The sequence below is a fragment of the Amblyomma mixtum genome, chromosome 4, assembly GCF_055824585.1.
Source record: "Amblyomma mixtum isolate Tamu chromosome 4, ASM5582458v1, whole genome shotgun sequence".
In the NCBI taxonomy this organism is placed as follows: Eukaryota; Metazoa; Arthropoda; class Arachnida; order Ixodida; family Ixodidae; genus Amblyomma; species Amblyomma mixtum.
Genome location: NC_143015.1, coordinates 136,513,984 through 136,533,511, shown reverse-complemented (window position 1 = coordinate 136,533,511; position 19,528 = coordinate 136,513,984). Strand labels below are relative to the sequence as shown.

The window sequence follows — 19,528 nt, the reverse complement described above, 5'->3', positions numbered from 1 at the left end:
AACAGACATTTATTTTCCCACCTTAGCGAATTGTTGCTGATGGAGGCTAACGTGCGGCATGATTTCTAAAGCCAGATTCAATATAGCTTACAGTTTGAGCATCACTCACAATACTGTCGATATAAGCACTCTGTAAACGAAATGCCCACCATGCTGCCTGCTAAGACTTAGATTAACCATACCACGTACAACGTTAGATCCCTTACCTACCAAACAAATTATATTTACAGGTTGGTCAAAAGCTCCTAGGCCACAGAATCAGCCATTTGAGCAGTATTGTACCCCTAAGCTGAAAACCTGTCCCGAAGGCAGGAAAAGTATCATTCCCAACTCTGACAACCTTGATAGCTTTACTGGAATCTTAAGTTTCGGTATATATCAGTGAAAAGCAAACGCTGAGGTCTGAGAACTTCTGACCAACCCTGTACGTACGCCACGCAACTAAAGCGAAAACACTCAAGGAATTATACAACGCGTTCATTACGGACGTTTATATTATGCACGTCACGCGTGTAAAGTGCATTATATCTGAAAGGCGCATTATGCCCACCTCTGAGCACTATTAAGGAAACCCTACTTATGTGACCGTTTAGATATGCTTCGAATAGGCGAAGTTATTCATTTGCTATTGTTAATTGTGGTCGTGGTCATCCAAAAAGAAAAAAAAGTTTTTATACCTACTACACAATGAAGTAGATCCACCGTTGCAAACTGATAGTGTATCAATGAGAGTGGTGAGATTATGTGTATTTGTTTTTTTTCTCTCTTGTCACTGATGAAGAGTAATTTGTTTATTTCTCCGTTTGTTTTTGTTTATACACAACCGTTGTTTTTATTGCCTTTATATCACGCGTACGGCGGTTCTCTTCCACGAACCGCTCCTGCTTACAGCATTATTAGCATTAAGAGCAAAATCATATGCTCGTCAACGTCACTACTGCCAAACATTATTTGGAGATTTTCGACTTTTGTTGCGGTAAGATCCACAAACAACACGTGGTAGGAGCACGTGCTCCCTAAAAGAGGTCATATTGGCCAAAGGAGGACCGGAGAAGATGAATTTGTGAGCGCAAACATGTCCAGCATTTGTAATAAGGGAGTAATTACTCATTGGCATCCACCCAAGCGCAGCCATACGGCTACAAAGGAAAGCTATACAGCTTTCTCAGAAACTTCGTAGTTAAAGAAAAATTCGTCCTGGTCCGGGGTTCGAACCCGGAACCACCGCCACACCGGAGCAGTCGCTCTACCAATTGAGCTAACCGGGACGGCAAGCTTATTATGGTAGGGCGAGAGCGAATTGATCAGTAACTCGAAGTGGGAAGAGTGTTGGTCAAATGTTTAGGGGAATCCCCCAAGGTGGAGTAGATTTGTAATAAGGGAGTAATTACTCATTGGCATCCACCCAAGCGCAGCCATACGGCTACAAAGGAAAGCTATACAGCTTTCTCAGAAACTTCGTAGTTAAAGAAAAATTCGTCCTGGTCCGGGGTTCGAACCCGGAACCACCGGAGCAGTCGCTCTACCAATTGAGCTAACCGGGACGGCAAGCTTATTATGGTAGGGCGAGAGCGAATTGATCAGTAACTCGAAGTGGGAAGAGTGTTGGTCAAATGTTTAGGGGAATCCCCCAAGGTGGAGTAGATTTGTAATAAGGGAGTAATTACTCATTGGCATCCACCCAAGCGCAGCTATACGGCTACAAAGGAAAGCTATACAGCTTTCTCAGAAACTTCGTAGTTAAAGAATTAAAGTAAAAGTAGTTTAACTACGAAGTTTCTGAGAAAGCTGTATAGCTTTCCTTTGTAGTCGTATGGCTGCGCTTGGGTGGATGCCAATGAGTAATTACACCCTTATTACAAATCTACTCCACCTTGGGGGATTCCCCTAAACATTTGACCAATGTCCAGCATTCTTGGACCAAAATTTTGAATATTGGAAAATTGTAAGCTACTCTGCTATGAAAATATTGACGATAGCGGTCCATTCTTCCGGTGCGTATCAAAATCATTCTTTTGAAGTTTTTCTATCCCTTGCATCGAGCAGTTAAAGACTGCCGTAGAAAATCAATAGTGAACGATTCTGACGGTAGTCAAAACATTAATAGCAAACAAATGGAAGCCTGCTCACTGGAGATCAGCAGATAAGTTGTTAATTTTACTCTTTAAGAAAATATTGCGTTCATAAACTCTTTTTCGTTGAAAAATTCTTTTGTCCAGAATTGTTGGGTATGACATCGTTTCTAGGGAGCACTAAGCTTTGGCTGTTACCTAGATGTGAGTCGTGATTGACACGTGTATTGTCTTTTCTAGACACTTAGAGAGGTGAAGGGCAGTTCTTTTCTAAAGCTTGCATGCCACATAAGCCACTGAGGATGAACAGCTACCTGTATTCAAGTTGCCTGGCGCATTCAGGCTTGAGAAAGAGTCGTTAAGCGCGAAAGATCAGAGCCTATGTTGTATGCGCAGCCAAATCATTGCTGCCTAAAATTTCATGAAATCCAAGTGTCCAACAGGAGTTCGCTTTGGAAACAGCGAATTAGTTGCCAGGAAGTTTATTCTATTCATCCAAAAAGAAAGTTCAAACATCCTCTCGCCGATTAAAGGCGCCTCCATTCAACCCCATCAAACACTGCCAATCAAGCAATCAACAAAACGTTGGCTGTGTTTTTGGAGATTATACAGTAGAGGAAATCAGATCTGCTGAAAGTTCTACTGCACTATTGTTGTTAGCGAATTTTTTCATTTTCGCCTATGATTAAAGGCCAGAATATCTGGTCAAACGCTTCTAGTTTACACGGCTGCCACCTCATGCCGCGTGGCGCTGAACGCACAAAATCACCGCGGGAATTTCGAATCTTCAGTACATGCCATTGCTTTTCTATGGCTACGTGATGCGCGCTCAGGAAGCTTTTCAAAGGTCAGATTTTGCAGCGGCGAGAAAGAGTCTGCCAGGATAATAGCCATGTTCGCGCACACTCTTTCTGTGTTCTCTAGTTTCACCAAAATTAAAAACTTTAAAAATCTCCATTTAATTACGTGGTGTTCACTACTGGTCACCAGCAGATGACTCTACAGTTGCTGATGTCCAAGAAATCTGAGAACGTTTTGCTACACGGAGGTGGTGTAAGGAGTAACCTCGAAGCTAATATATTTAATACATTTTTAAGAACTCCAGGAACCGTCAGCTGAATGCGCGAGACTGGCACTTTGGAGGGAAGGTTGAGCAGAGCACATATTACAGGTATTTATAAGGACTCCTAGGTGCTAAGTGACATTCATGTGTGCTCCAATATTATTTTACTAAGTATACTTCTGAGCTAAGCTGAAGATGCACTGTTGCCCGCTGTTGCCGTTGGCAGTCTCTGCAGAAATGGCACCTGAGCAAAGAAAGTGGAGTGAGGGGAGGAATTGGGCAGTGTTTGATGAGGTGTTTCCATCTTGCATTTTCTACAAATCGCACAAAGTGTCGACGTCATAACTACAGTTCGGACAGAGTGCAACTGTTTCGGGTGTGCAGTTGGTTAGAGTTCTGTAACTCTTTAACTCATGGCGTCATTAGCTATAAGGCAGTTATGCATTACCTGTCCGTAGTCCCTGTCCGCAGACTGCTTGAAGGTTACTGTTAAGCTTTGGTTTGGTTTCGTTTCGTTTGGTTTGGTTTGGTTTATTTGGGTTTAACGTCCCAAAGCGACCAGGCTATGAGGGACGCCGTAGTGGAGGGTTCCGGAAATTTCGACCACCTGGGGTTCTTTAACGTGGACTGATATCGCACAGTAGACGGGCCTGTAGAATTTCACGGCTCACATTGTGTGTGTTCTCTGTCTACATCGACAAAAAATTATTGGCCCACGAAAAAATGCTTACAATTTTTATTTCTCTAAACCTGTCATTGCCGCAAAAGTTTTCCCTGTTGGCAGGCGTTGAGCATGGCAGGCAGGGCTTACTGCCCTCAGACGTTTCTGGCAGCATCGTTGAGTACTCCTGGCATAAAACATTAAAGTCATCTGCTTGCTATTTTCATTTTTCCTGCCATTAGTAGCGTGACCAAAAAAGTAAGAGCCTATTTCGGTGGCTGATTTCAGTTTCGTGTGCTGTGCGATGTCAGTGCACGTTAAAGATCCCCAGGTGGTCGAAATTTCCGGAGTCCTTCACTACGGCGTCCCTCATAGCCTGAGTCACTTTGGGACGTTATACCCCAATAAGCCAACCAGTTTCCGAGATGATAGTTTGTTTTTTGTTTATCGTCTGTTCGGTACCATCTTAATGTTTGGAGAAAGCGCTGTACTACTGCCCTATGGCCGCGGCTACAAACGCGTCGAATGAACTGCGAACGAGCACTTAGGCAAGCGATGGTGTATCTACAAGGCGATGGTGGACTGGTGGTGTGCAGGCCTCGTGGGCACAGGGCATGGGCAGCGGGCGGCGGGGGGCTAGCCGCCGTCGTCGCCGCCTCCGCGCCGCCTGAGCGCGCCGCCCATGGAGGGCAAGGAGCCCCCGGACGAGTCCTGCTGCAAGGAGCCCGTGCTGGCCAAGATGGAGGCGCTCGTGCGAGAGATGCAGCACCCGGACACCGGCGTGCCGGTGCGCAGCCAGAAGCTATTCCTCACCTCCATTCCCAGCGCCTTCCTCGGTGAGTCTGTCCCTCTCTCTCTTTATACCTTACCTTACCTTACCTTACCTTATCTGCCTCCTGCTAGTCAACGTCACCTTTGAGAATAGTCTTCAAGTTTGTTCAACAGGCTCGCATTTGATAATGGACGATTGGTTGAACCATGTCCAACATTACTGGACAAAAATTTTGGATAACGGAACGTTAGGCTAGTTGCATTTAACTATACATCGTAACGCTAAACAACGATCGAATACAACAGAGAAGAGGACAAGACAGGCGCTAGTCCTCTTCTCTGTTGTCTTCGTTGTTTAGAGCTGTGATGTATAAAAAAAAATTTAATACTGGAAAATTGTAAGGTACTGTTATGGAAGCATTGAAGGGAGTGGTCCATTCTTCCGATGCGTAGCAAAAACCTTCTTTCAAAGTGTTTACATCGATCGCATGGAGCATATAAAAAATCTCTGCCTCTCCCGTAACCGAGAGTAGAGTAAGCATGAAATGTTTACGGGCATAACACAGTGGTTGTAGATGGTACTAGTCAGAATCTTGAAATGGGTCTAGTGTTCAATACATCACACGACACATACTGTGCACTGGTCCATGTGGACGCAATCGTTTCCTTCGAGTGTCTGGGGAATCTCTTCCGCCCTGCCTCGTCAGCTGTATCCGGTTTCTGTCAGGCTCCATTGTTCCGCTTAAGCAGCTGTGACGGTGGCGACATTGAAATGCAGGACGATGCAGAAGCGTACGCGGACACAACGAGACGCAGGCCTGACAAGAATGTATATGCAGCGCGTTCGAATACTCCGCGAGCGTGTGTACATCTGCCTGCCAAAGGGGGAAACGTCATGAGCTGAAGGCCCAGCGGCCGGTCTTTTACATGCGTGAGTGTGGGACCGCGGCGCCATCCTTGGGGACAGCGCGGAAGCAGTTTTTCCGCCCAAAGCCCTTCTCGCCCTGGAGTTCCCCTCTTGCTTTAAGCGGCCCTCTCTCTTAGAGAGTCTCGTTAAATCTCGTACGGTGCCCGGATGCTCTCGTTTAGGTGCCCGGATGAGTGGAATTCAGTGCCCGGATGTTGGCTCTCGGTTTCGGCGTGACGTCACCACACTGCCGACAACGGGAGCTAAAAGCATTTCATGCTTAAAAAGGGTGATGCCAGTTTACCGTCTACGAACATCACCTTGGATTACTTCCAAAAGGTTACTTCACGGGATTTCCTCTTGTAGTGGCGGATGTCTGTAGCCGCCCAAAGCAGCAGAGCTGGTTTAAACAAAGAAGCTTTTAATATTGAAACACATGTAGTCTACTTTGTCAGTACAACGGAGTGATGAAGAGAGGAGAAGTTTTTGTTGTAAAAAAATTACAGTGCACATTTGAATCGTTATGCTCTAACCGCGTTGAAGAGCGCCACAAGAGAGCCGCTGTCGGCTTTTTGGCGCAATTGGCGCGCGCTACGTTTGTTAGCCTGAATCCTTAAAATGCGCTCCTCTAATTCGCACTACGCGAAAGATATATGGCATAGCGTCAGAAACTGTTGGAGGTGTTCACTGTGATGAGAAAGGCCGCTGTCAAGCGCACATCCACTTTAATCTAAGCTAAATAGGTGTTTGTTTTAACCCGCATGTACAGTGCTCTGTAGCTCTAAAACATGCTTGATGTGGTTCACTGATGGGACGACTGACTTCAATGGACGCCTCAGCTTTTAGCAACTCAGCCTTCCATGTCCACCTTTCTTGCAAAAATATTGAACACTGGAATATTGTAAGATACTGTTATGAAAAAAATTGAAGGCAATGGTCCATTCTCTGGATGCATAGCAAAATGTTTTAAGTTTTTCCATTGCTCCCATCAAGAAGTCCAACTGCCATAGAAAACCAATGGGCAACGTTTTTGACGCTAGCAGGAATGTCAATAGCAAAAATAATGCAAGCCCGAGGGATGATCGGCGGATATATTCATTGTTAGAGTGAAATCTTACGACATATGAAAAATTAATGCATTCATAAACTGCTCCTTTTTGAAAAATGCTTTGTGCAGAATTGCTGGGTAAGAGCAACACTTTTCGCTTCGCGACGGGGTTGTGCTGATTCTCCGCTTACTACCTGTCGCAGTATCCGCTACTGAGGCGCTGCATAGCAACGTGTACTGCCCTTAAGAAATGATTATGTGCTCTGTCCCGCGACAGATTTTGTGCTGTCAGCCCGTATCCTAAGTCCACTTTTTCTCTGACACTTTCTTGAGCCCGACTGCATCAAGATGTTCCTCTAACATTCATTTTCAGTCAAAGAAGGAGTATAAACGAAGTTTCTGACACTACCGTTCGCTTTTCTACAGGCTACGACGTCGTCGAGTGGCTCACAGACAACCTGGACATTGAAGACCAAAGTAAGAGACGTGGCGGCGATCACTCCACCAACAAGCTGCACCATGGAGCAAGATACACAGAAGCGCTTACTCCCTTATCTAGGACTGCATTTGGCTAGCTACATTAACCACTAGGTGACGTAGCACCGCTCGAGTTGTATCGTACGCTCTCGGTTCGCTTCCCACCTTGTCTCTTCTCTCCCTTTAGCGGGCTATTTTCCCGTTCTCTATTCACAAGTCGGGGGCGCTAATTATAGTGTCACCTTTTGCTGATTGAAACAAACTTTCTCCTAACAAGAGCTATCAAGCTCTTCTCTGCGTTTTTTCGCGCCGCTACAATATACAGCATATTCTTTAAGTGCTTATCGTGTCGCGCGACGCCTGCATTGAGCAAAAGTTCCAATGACAGCGAGGAATCATAAAATTAGACCACTTTAGGGCGTCAGTGCTTGCGCTCCTCATGAATGAATTCAATGACGTTCGTCTAGCACCGCAACGCGTTAGCACAGTTTAGACCAGGTAATGTAAACAATCTGCTGATTTCGTTGTTACTTTTTTTTCAAATGTTGTATTGGACTGCCGAGGGTCCCTGTACAGACTTTTGGCTCTGGAACTCTCACCTGTATACTTAATATTTAACAATAACTTTAAGCGTGTATTTAATCTTAGCATGATTTCATTTATAGCAGTGTGCAGGAACCTTACAAGCAAAAGTAAGTTTTCAGTGTACCGCGTGCTTTGTCCCCACACCGCCAAGCTTGCAAGAAATACAGTAACGACACTGCGAAGGAGGATACATAGGGAACAACGGATATGATGCAGTGCTGAAAACGTCAGTCAGGGGTAGCCATGAAGCTTCCAAGTCTAAGGGAGAGGAGATTCAAGGTACCCTGAAAATTTCTGTAGTCACTCTACGGAGTGTCAGACTGTCACTCCATCTGTAGAGTGCATCAGGAAACAATATTACCAAGCGCACCTCACTAGAGAAGTCGGCGCTGCCGTGTATCTTGCTCCGTGGGCGGCGCCAGCAAAAGGGGTGAGCAATCGCAGCTACACGTATACGCAGATCCCGTGGCAGCCGAGGCCCTGCACCTGGCCAACCTGCTGTGCCAGTACGGCTACTTCTTTCCAGTCAGCGACAACGCCAAGACATTCGCCATCAGGGACGACAGCACTCTGTACAGGTTTCAGGTCAGTCGGTCAACAGAACACCCCGCGACTTCTGATGCGAAAGATTGTGACGCCACGAGCGCTATGTGTCTCTATTCACCGCATTTGTACATAAGCCTGACACTTTTCTCCAAGTGGCACCTAAGACTTGAATGATTTAGATTTTGCCGTTTAAATAAACCAGAAAGCCAGTCGTACTTTTGAACAAACCTAATAGTACGACTGAGCGATAATCTCAAACTAAAGATAAAAGGTCAGTGGAATTCGTCTTGCCGCAATGCGTAGCAAAACTCCTGGAGCCTTAACGAGCCAAGCTATACCTTATGTGCGTCATAAGTAGAGCCCGGAAATTTAGGCGTTTGCCTAAACATGCCTATAAATGCCTAAAAGGGGGGTTTTTGCACTTGCCTGCCTTTTTGTCATTTTCTAGGAAATACTACCTATTTAACCGCACTTTTTGCCTATAAATGCCTAAATCCGGCACTTCGGTCCTCGGTGCCGTTTTTGAATTTTGAAACATCTATGTATGGTGAAAGGCGCGCCGATGCACGCACAAAAGGCGCAGGTCTCGCCGAATGTTTTTCTCGAATTGTAACGTGAACGTAGTGTAACGAAGTGTTTATCTCGAAGTGTAGCAAGAGGCGAGTTTGGAAAGAGACCTGACATATATTAGTGCAAACTTCTCAACAATGAAGGAAAGGACGACATAGTTGGAAAAGGCTGTACTCTCAATAGATGAATTGTTGAAGGGGACTGGATGGAAAGAGCGCTACTGCTTCTACGAAGATGCAACAATGGGTAGAATAAATAGATGCTAGAAACAATTTCCCAAATCGGAGACTTTCTACGCGGAGACGACACGGCCACATCATCTGAAGGCCTAAGCCTTTATCAACTCTCATGCTTTAGGTTCGCGCAACTAAGTTCATGTGATGTCAAAAGAACCCTTTTAAACTACAAAGCTAAGCTTAGAGAAAACCGAAGGAGCTTCAAGTTCGAAAACCTGAGAATGCGCTTTACTGCTTCTGTTGAGGACTGCGTACGCTCCGTGCTTAACTTATAAATCTTGTACTTATGACTGAAGCGTATTATTCAAAGCGCCTATTTTTGCTTTATAGCGCCTATTTCAATATTTTTTAGAGCCTAGATGCCTGCCAATTTCGGGGTTCTTTAGTGCCTAAATTTCCGGGCCCTAGTCATAAGACAGTCTGCGACTAGCGTGATAAATAATGAGGTTTTCGTGAAACTCAATGAATAAAAATAAACGGCAAATTTGTTTCACTGAAGGCGAATTCCAAAAAGTGCGTTGTGCCGAAACATATGCTTTCAAAATCTTTGCAGTGGAGCAAGAATGATTAGTGAAACAATCGACTATATTTTTTGTATTTTATTAGGGGGAGGGGGCGGTTTCTTGGTGCATCCATTGCTTTTCAGATAATCACGGGCACTTACATTTCAAATGCACAGAGCACGCGTGTGCTTCATATCCTATAACTAGATAGGGCATTTAGACAGTGTGCATTATCAGCAACGAATTATCAGCAGCAGCGTATCAGCAACGTATTATCAGCTGCGTCGGGCTCTCGAGGGATAGTGTCGCTAACACCAGTTTAATGCGAGTTTATTGGTCCCGTCTTTTGCTGTCTCGCTCCTACATTTGCGTCGGCCAGGCGAGGTGTACGAGGCTTCAATTCACCCTGACGCCAGATACGCGTGGATGGCCCAGTAGTAGAGTTTTCGCACTAAAAAAGACCTTGAAAGTTGAGGGCGACGATTCGCCTATTAAAAACACAACTCAACTCACAACTTACGAAATAATACATGCAGAAAAACCAAGCTGCGAACAAATTACGGTACCCGAATACTATCTTATCGTATACCAGAGTTCTTAAACAAACATCCTTTCATCAGACAAATCCTAGAAGAGAATACTGCAACCATTGCTTTTAAGAACACTCTCCTTGATTATTTACTGTCATTGCAAACTTAGACTGATAGCGTTTTTTGAATGATTTAAATTCTGTTGTGCATATTCGCTTGTCTTTTAAGTTCTTAGACTTGTGCTTTATGCCGTTTTAAGAAACATGTTAAAGAAGTTTGCCTTTTTTTTCAGAACACCCTTATACTTGTACAATGAGCTCTTTTAAGTAAGATGTTAAAGTTTTCTTTGAAGCTTTCTCTGTGTGCTGTGCTGGTGCTCTTACTGCATTGTCTGAACAAGTGTCAACTTCTGGGAGAGGGGGGGATGGGGGGGGATGGCGCTTTGTCAGGCATCTCACTGCCTTTTTGCCATTCTCCCAGACATTTGTACTTGTCTAAATAAACTTTTTATCTTATCTACATCGCTGAGAAGCAAACCACACTGCCTGGAGTGCTTTGACTGGCACTCTGGTAAGAAAAGTATGAGGGAACGTTGAATAGTGCCGCCTTTCGCTAGGTCTAAGTATGTCCATGAACATTTGATTTTTCCATTAGTGCAGGCTTAGTTCTCCTTTCTTTGTGCGTATCGCGTAAAATAAAGATGGACCGTCACATAGAACGGATACAAAACAACACTAGGGCCTAAGGCAGCGGTAGCGGGCGTTTATGTGAAGCTCAGATTAGGGTCTCTCTATCCTTACGTCTAAAATAATGAGTGTTCGTGTGGGTGTATTCATAACGCGGAGAAAAGAAACAAGTCTGCATGCATGCTCACACGTTGTCGTGGGCGAGATGCGTGGGTAGTGTACTTCAACCGAGCTCAACATCACTTTATATAGACATCGTTACCATGTTCTTGCTCAGCACGGCGTAAATACTGAAATTTTTCGCTTAGATTTATTTTTTGTCTGTTTTTCGCGACTGGCTCAGCGCCACATTCTCTACGTCCTGTTCGTCGTTGGCTCAAAGAGAGCGTTGGCGGATAAGGAAAAGGCATTGATAAAGAGAGAAGCGAAAAAAATTATAACAGAGTGGAAAAAAAAATTGTGACATCGTGCCGACCCAAGACACCCTTTTCTGGAGGGCTTGACGGAGCGAACTGAAGGCAACTACAGCATTGAGCTGGGAAATGAGGGGGATACTTTAACCGCGGTACAGATAGGGAACCCAATCGCAAGTCTGGAAAGCAACTTCAACGTCATCACGTAACCATGGCAACAATTTTTTCCAAACTTCGGTGGCTGGTAGCGACATCTTTCGTAGTGCTTTCTCCTCCCATTGCATAAGTCCCTTCTGGCATTTTCGTTTAATTATCTCTAGATGGCCGCGCGTTGTTACATCTTCGGCGCGTAGTCAAGCGTGGGTGTGACGAAGCAAGCAACCACTGTTGTGCTGGTGATGATGATGATGATCACTGGCGCCGGAAGCGCCACCTGGCTGAGGTTGACATGGGTGCAAATTCTTCGCCCACCCTTCTTTCTCTGCAGACTCCTTACTTCTGGCCCTCGCGTTACCAGCCCGACAACACCGATTACGGTAAGAAAAACGAGAGAGCGGCGCCTTCGTGCAGCGGTTTTAGTATGAATCACTATTTGAAAGAGAGCACATGCAAGGGTCCCAAGCAGCACTGGTAATAGGCCCAATATTGAAAATGTATCGACAAAGGCCAGTCCTACAGAGGACCAGAGTGGAGCCATCCATTTGTAATATTGCGCCGACTACTTGTGCTGCGCGGAGTAACATCGACCTTCTTCAGAACGTCGTTCTTCCTTGCTTAGCTAGAGTGAGTTCTCTTACAGCACACTGATAACAATACACAAAAAAAGAAACAAGAAATACAAGCCACTTGGTTACAATGTGCTATCGGTAAGGCGCGACGTTTTCAAGCATACGGTGCAGCTTGAGGGAGACTCTGCGGATGTTGTGAATGGTTCAAGCTTGCAAGAGCTTTATATTTCTTAAAGTTTCCTTTTGTTCGTCCAGTAACTCTTATCTCTGAGCAGTGAGCAAGGAAATCTTAAATCTAGAAACAACAGGAAACCTTGAACGAAACTAGGCTGCGCGACCAAAGGCGGCGCTTCATATGACGCGGAAATGACGTCACGGGATTCATCTTCAACGCAACTAGGCTGCGCTACCAAAGGCGGCGCTTCGTATGACGCGGAAATGACGTCACGGGATTTATGGGCGAACGTCTCCCGCTCCCGGCGAGTGGCTTAACTAGAGGCTACCAGTAATTACCCCGTTCCTGAGGAGTATGCTATGAACATAAACAAGTCCTAAATTTTCTAGTTGAGGAAGAGCAGAGCTAATGTCAGTGGTCGGGCAATGTTTCATGCGCAGGTTACGCGGCATTATTCTTGATTAATCTCGTTGCCTTTCCTTTCACCTATCTCTTCTCTCTGCAATAGTTTTTGTGGCGTCACAAATGTTAGGTTCTCTGCAAAAAGCGTAGGTCCAATGTTTTGGGGGAATTTCTTAAGGTGGATTAGAGTTGTCAAGAGGAAGTAATTACTCATTGCAGTCATACGGCTACGAAGAAAAGCTTTACAGCTTTCACAGCAATTTCTTATTAAAAGAAAAAGTCGTCCTAGTACGGGGTTAGAACCCGGGACCATCGCCTTACCGCAGCAGTCGCTCTACCAACTGAGGTAATCGCGAAGATTAGCAATGGTAGGGCGAGAGGGAATTGATGAACAACTCTCCTTTGCAGCCGAATGCCAATTAGTAATTACCTTTCATTAAAAATAAACGTAATAGTCTTCACAAATCTAAATCTTAAACACCATTCCCACTGAAAGGAAGCAGTCTAAGGTAGCAAGATATCGCATAAATAATTGGGAGGCGTATGATAACGTAAAAACAAAGGAATCATGCATGGTATCATACTAAAGGTATGAATCAGTATGCGTAAACATAAAAAAAAACAAAAAACTGCCTGATTTCGCCTTTGTGTTGCAGTGGCGGAAACTTCTGCCATCATCTTCCACTAGCATTTGTTTTCTATTTTAGGAGCCTCTTAACATTTGTCGCCTTTTATTTTATTCCGCAGCCATTTACCTGTGTAAGCGGGCGCTCAAAAACAAGCCCAAATACGCCCTGGAAGAGTACGAACAGGTAAGCAAGACAAGCGAATGCCGTAGGATGTCTCAAAACCCTTACAGCAGCCATCGCCTTTGGTATCTTCCTCAGTGAGCACTCGTGCAAGATGATAGCTTGGTCTCCGGGTGTGGTTAAGGGCTTTTCTCGCACTAACAGAGTTTGTCGTTCTTTTATTGGGCCATTACCGGCATCCGTGTTCGCATCCCGTGATGTTTTGGCGCCCGAGAGAATGAACACGTATATCTAGGTTCTTGCTGGCCCGCGGGCTTGTGCTATTGATGATTGAAGGAGTAATTCTACTAGAGAGTTATCCCTGGGTTCAACCGAAGATCGCAGGCAGTCCAGTTGCGAACAAAACGCTAAGGGTGCAGGTTGAACACCCAGTTGAGCTGCTTATCACCGGTAGAGTGTAACGTTGGGCGAGTTGCCACATATCTGGAAAAACAAAACCAGCGGAAATGACGTAGACACAGTAGAGACACAAAGGACGAGCATCGTCCTTTGTGTCTCTATTTTGTCTATGTCATTTCCGCTGGTTGTACTCTTGCAGATATTACCGGCACATAAAGCATCAGCCTAGTGAAAAGAAAATTGGCCCGCTAGACAGTGGTTTTCTGAAACGCTATTCGGCCAATGTTGCGTCATCACAGGGCTCAGTGATTAGCTATACATACAACGCGCTTTTACGAGAGGGCCTCTTGTCATTCAGTGCAGTGGACTGTACAAGCTGCGGTGAACTGCTCACAGAATTTCCAAGCCAATAACTTAATCGCAGGGATCTACTGAACTCGTAGTCTCGTAAAGGCAACTTAACGCCCGTTAGGTTCCTGTGAGAAAAGTATAAATGGCACAGATGAAGAGTATTTAATGATTGCTAAGCGACTACACCAAGTGGAGCAAAAAATACATACAGTGATTTTGTATTTTGGATGACACGAATTAGCTGTACGCAGTTTATTTACTGTTTATTTAACGCAGCATAAGCCCTATTCAAGACTAAGACAGGGGTGCGTTAATTACAAATATGCAGGTCATAACAGCTGTCTTCGAAAATGTATGCATGCAATGCAGTCGTGTCCGTAAAAAAAGAATACATAAATAACATGTCACGTGCTAATCAATTAATTCAAGCAACATAGTGGAGAACTCTTGGCGGTTCTTTGCAAACACAACCTGATTGGGCAGCTTATTCTAATCTCGTGCGGCTTGAACATAGAAAGAGTGTTTCATGCAGCTTTTTTAAAAACCTGGACAATTCTACCTGCCTAGGATGCTTATTGGTGTTATTCGGGAAATGGGGTATTTGATGTTGTCTCGTAGTGGTAACGGATGTTCAGCAGTTAAGAGGGCAGCAAAAGTGGCTTCCAAAGAAAATATTTATTGGGGCTGACTCGCGCCCAAAGAGAAGTGAATAACTCGGCGGTGGCGTAGCCACAACCGTGCTCGGCGGTAGTCGAACAGAATGCCTGCAGTTATTGGCCGCGCTGAATTGAAAACAGGCAAAGAACCCTCAAGATAAGGCGCAGAATGCAACTATAATAATCCGGAAATGTGGGGAAGCAGTTGCACGTGCCTGCGATCAATCGAAATAAGTGTGGTCGCATCTCGAGCCACAATCAAAATGATAAGGCCGCGCGCCGGCGGCTTCGAGGGTGAACGAACAAGCAGTACGAAGATTCGCGGCAAATACTGTTCTTTGACTGGGAAAACTGGATTTTACATGACGGAAAAGAAAAGATTTTAATCGTTTCTAATTGCGCCTTACTTGCCCTGGGGGTAGGTTTGCTTTGCTATAAAGCGTGAAAACAGAATGTTGTTTGCGAAAAGGACAAAATGATAAATCTCAGTGCATCTCTCTGCACTTGTTCCTACTCTGATACGAAATACTGTTAACGCGGCTGTTTTCTTCTGCTACACAGTAATTCTGAGCCTGACGATAAGCATCCTCTTTTGCAAAAAGCCGTGTCGTAGTTAACATCACATTCGTTTGTGCTTCCACAGGAGGCTCTGCAGAGGCTCAAGAAGCTGCTCTACCACAAATGGGAGTTCATCTGCATGCAAGCCCAGGAGCAAGCGGCGTAAGTTCTCCATTCGTGCACTTATCAAGCGTATCGCCAGAAAGCTGCTATACTTCTTAAAACACGCGTAGAAGCCCTATCTGTTCACGTCGTGATGTTGGGACAAACAACTGTGACGTAAGAAGTTCAGGAGTGGGTAGCATTATAGCATTACTTACATCTTGTGTGAACATACCACCAGCATGGCTCCACGAGTTCCAATCAGTACATGCTTAAGTCTCAGGCCATATCACGTAACATAGCAAGTTTGAGTAAAGTACACAAGCAATTCGAGGAAAACTTGTTTCCCAAATCCAGGGAAGCCGACTCTCAGCTCTAGTAACACTGAACATGTTAGGAAATTCTTGGAACGGAAAAGTTTTATATGAAAAAAAACGAGTACACTAAAAACCTTGGCTTTGGGTTGGAAGCTTGGCTCCTGGATTACACAGGATTGATTCCGTGTGGCCCAGGAATTCCAAAGCATTGCTGTACTTAAATACCTCAAGCTCTCTGAACATATATTTTGCCCGTGAGCAGATTGCCCTTACAAATAATTTTTAGACGGTCTATAGACTGTCCATAGAATTCTGTCTATATAGTCTATAGACTCTCTATAAACAGGCAATGCGAATGCTATAGACAGCCTGTAGACAACTCACTAGACTTGTAGTAGATTTTTGTCTATAGAGAGTCTATAGAGAATATACAAAAATATTTATGGGAGTGCAATACAGTCTATAAGAAGTCTGTAGATTGTCTATAGACCATTTTTATCAGGATGGAAAGGCATTTCGCCCTTCAATTGAAGTCTTGTTGAAACGTTCGGCGATAACTGTGTTACAGAAAGGTAGAAGGAATAAATATTATCAACGAGAAGGGATTCTTCCCTGTACTGAAAAATGTGCGCCCAAGACCTCTTGCCCTCTTTTCATGCAGCTTGGCCAAAGAACGAAAGAAGACAGACAAGCTGATCTTACAAAGCCAGGAAAGAGCGTACTGGCGAATCCATCGGCCACCGGTAATTACACGAGTATTCTCCTCCTTGAAAATACGTTCTTGTGGCAATATTTTCTCATGTTTGCATATCTAACTTTTATGGGGGTTGGATAACGCTGGGTTATGAAGTAAATAAACAAGCGTTAACCACCTCCCCCTCACTCTGAAATCAATTTAACGATGAGACACTGACCGCGCTTAACCTTTTCCTCCTGTCGTAACTTAGTTTAGCCTACGCAGTACACATCTCTAACACATCTAACGCAGTACACATTTAACACGGCAGTGCTTCCATCGCAGTCTTGGCCCATCCTCACGAAGGTTGTAACGTTGCAATTTCTTTCCTTCATAACCGTATTTTTCGCTTCTGCTGATTCCAGCCACCCGTAATGTAAACCTAGACAGATTTCAAACATTTCTTACTGATATGCCGCCTAGTATACTATCACAATCACCTAAGCGTTGCCATGCGTCAATAGATTTTCAAGGCTACACTGGCATACGAATGAAATTGATATCGAAGTCTTTTTTTCTGGCGGCTAATGTCTAGTAGCTACTACGCCACGTTATTTCACCTTGCCCTCGCTTTCGCCGTTCGCAGCCTGGTTGCACGAGTTGCCTAGAGAAGAGTCCTGTTCCCAACAAGAGGGGCCCGCCGAAGAAGAAAACAAAGGACGACCTAAAGCGAGAGGTGAATATTTCGGCACATGCCTGTTTTTGACTCTGTCCAACGCGGCATTAACACCAATGTTTGTCTTCAAAACTCTTCACAGCCAGTTTTCCGAGCCTGTTAAGACAAAGCTTCGTCGCAGTCTAAGCAATGAAGAGTTCCTTGTTTTCAAACTTAGGTGTTAGAGAATTCCATGCCAGAAGAGATAGGTAGATGCGCAGCTCGAAAAACGTTTCGCGAAAAATTCAAATAAGTTTAGCTGAAAGTTCATCCGCCAGGAACGAACAGCGTCTCTGGTTATCTCTTCTGCCTTGCATGTTTTTGTTTGCCTCTTCCTTAGTGACACAGAGTGGAGAAAATTTGCTGTTCATAGAATTTTACGAACTTCTCTAAGTTATTAGCGACTCTTCCTCTTTGCTGTAACTAATCTTATTCTTTGTTTTCATTTCGTCATGCACTGTATTTTCTTATTTACTTCCATTAGCATTTCAAGCAATGACAAACATGCTCGCCTGCTTGCCCTCATTTAATGTCCTGGGGCTTTTAACGGGAAAATAAATGAAATAACTTCTTCCTTACTAAGCTTTTGAATATGCCGTGCAGTTGTCTCACTGTTCAGTGGCCAACTTTTGTCTTTTCGTATGCGAGATGACAAGTAGACAGGAACTTTGCATGTTGAACCAAAGTCAGTTTCCTGTGAAAAGCAGACTTAGGTCATAAGGAACTGTTAAACAATGGTAAACATTGGTAAAGAATGTAAAATTTAGCCCTTGTTCTTGTGCAAATCGCTGAAATTCTCACAGAAGCATCAAACTGCGCTAAATAACTCACAGACGTAGCTCACACATAGAGACCAATCTTAATGCACCTCTACCTCATTTACATTTTCAGATCGAGATTCTCAAACGGAACCTGGCTCGCTCACGAACTAAAGTGTCCCAAATCCTCACAAGGTGAGCGATGGCGTGGTGTCATATTTATAGCCTATCTGTCCAGCAGCAACTTGACAGGTTTTCCCATGGGACATCTGCAAAGCAACCTGAGCAGCCCACTGTACTAATATCGTGTAATAGACGACAAAACTCCACGTGTCATTGATATTAGACGACAAATACCCTGGCCATCTCTGGCAAAACCCTTGCCGTCCTGCCTCGTCCAGCAGTAAGACGCGAAGGAGCAAGCTTATGTTTGCAGTGCTCTCGAATTCCCCTCCCAAAGCTCGGCTGTGAGACCAAAACGGTGCATAGACGGACAGGCAGGCTTAACAGCGTGTCGTTTGACTGCACCATATGTTTTTGACAAGCGAAAAAGAAATGAAAAAAAGGTGGAGCTTGAATGCTTCTCTGTTCATTTCTTTGTTTTTTATATAGAGGTAGCAGTCCCCATTCCTTAACTTCATTGCGAGAACCATGGCGGCAATTTTATGAGAGTTTCAATTCGCATTTCATCAGCGTCTTGATAGGCTTCCTGCGTCAGGAAAACTGCACAATCTACCAGAAAGTGCATAATTTGCTCAGTTCGACATTAAAATGTGTAGCAATCCTGGACGAGCCATCAGTTTAAGGCTCTTCCAGCGTGTTCTGCTTGATATTGTAACGCACGCCGAATATGAAAAGAGGAATTAAAAAGATGCGTTCACCGAAATTCAGCTGCAATGCGTGAGCACAGAAAATGCTTAACACGTTACCAAGAAGACCTGCACTATAAATAAGGACTCTCTGTCGCCGCGAATCATAAGAGTAAATCAAAATTGTAAGGTGGGGGGGGGGGGGGGGGAATTTCCGCTAAACACTAAGTCGCATTGATTTACGCGAGAGCCACGACTAAGTGAAACCAGGTGGCGGTAGCCAGCACGTCGTGCACACCTGTGTTAATGATGCAGGCCATTTCTCTTAAGGCACCGTCATTTTAATAAAATAAGCATTAGAAGCCTCATGGGGAAGAAAACGTGTCGTCGGAAGCTAAATTCGCAGATTGGCTGTACGGAGGTGACGTCACTTGGCCAGAGCAGCATTCGCATTAGCTGATTGGATAGAGGTAAGTGACGTCGCCACACTGGAGCATTCCTATTGGCTGCAGGAAAGTGACGTCACCAGAGTAGAGCATTCTCATTGCCTGGATTTCCGGAAAGAACGGCACTTCCGGTAACGGAATTAACAGCTGCTGATGCTACCGCATTGTCAAAACAAAATGCAGTTAGAAGTCCTTGTGGCTTTTTGTGTGTGTGTGTCCGCGCTGGAAACTGTGGCCAGCTCTCGGCTTTTCACTCCAGCCTTCTTTCGATTTCTCTTGGCTTTTTTCCTTCATCAATTAACTCGGCTGGATAGCTGCACGCCAATATTGACGCGAAGGTGTACGGCCACTGTGCCTTTGTCTTCCCGACAGGTGTGAGCAGTACCAGAATTTCGACAGCTTCATCGTTCCGCCGTACCCGGGCAATCCCTGGATCACGGACGACCCCACGCTATGGGCTCTCGAGAGCAGCACGTAAGTGCGGAGTGATAGCTCCGACACCTGGTATGGCCTACCTAGAGAAACTGGAGCAGACATTCTGTTTAAATGGACCTCTATTTCTTGTCCATTATTAAGGTTTCTTTTTTTTCCCCTTAAATTTGCTAACATTTCTCTTCGG

The 19,528-nt window shown here is 44.7% G+C and overlaps 1 protein-coding gene across 3 annotated transcripts in view; it reads left to right on the top strand.

Moving 5' to 3' along the window:
• The window catches only part of LOC149348366 (regulator of G protein signaling 7-like), a 38,379-nt gene that overhangs the window by 2,500 nt on the left and 16,351 nt on the right, over positions 1 to 19,528 (top strand). For 2 of the 3 annotated variants that reach the window (XM_089588083.1, XM_089588085.1), the window contains exons 2-11: positions 4,393 to 4,632; positions 6,949 to 6,999; positions 8,045 to 8,169; positions 11,556 to 11,604; positions 13,121 to 13,185; positions 15,172 to 15,248; positions 16,167 to 16,248; positions 16,828 to 16,917; positions 17,788 to 17,849; positions 19,282 to 19,383. In XM_089588083.1, the coding sequence (XP_089444209.1) occupies positions 4,479 to 4,632; positions 6,949 to 6,999; positions 8,045 to 8,169; positions 11,556 to 11,604; positions 13,121 to 13,185; positions 15,172 to 15,248; positions 16,167 to 16,248; positions 16,828 to 16,917; positions 17,788 to 17,849; positions 19,282 to 19,383 (857 nt within the window). In that variant the 5' untranslated portion in view covers positions 4,393 to 4,478. The remainder of the gene's footprint in view (positions 1 to 4,392; positions 4,633 to 6,948; positions 7,000 to 8,044; positions 8,170 to 11,555; positions 11,605 to 13,120; positions 13,186 to 15,171; positions 15,249 to 16,166; positions 16,249 to 16,827; positions 16,918 to 17,787; positions 17,850 to 19,281; positions 19,384 to 19,528) is intronic. The other variant, XM_089588084.1, reaches the window with a different exon arrangement.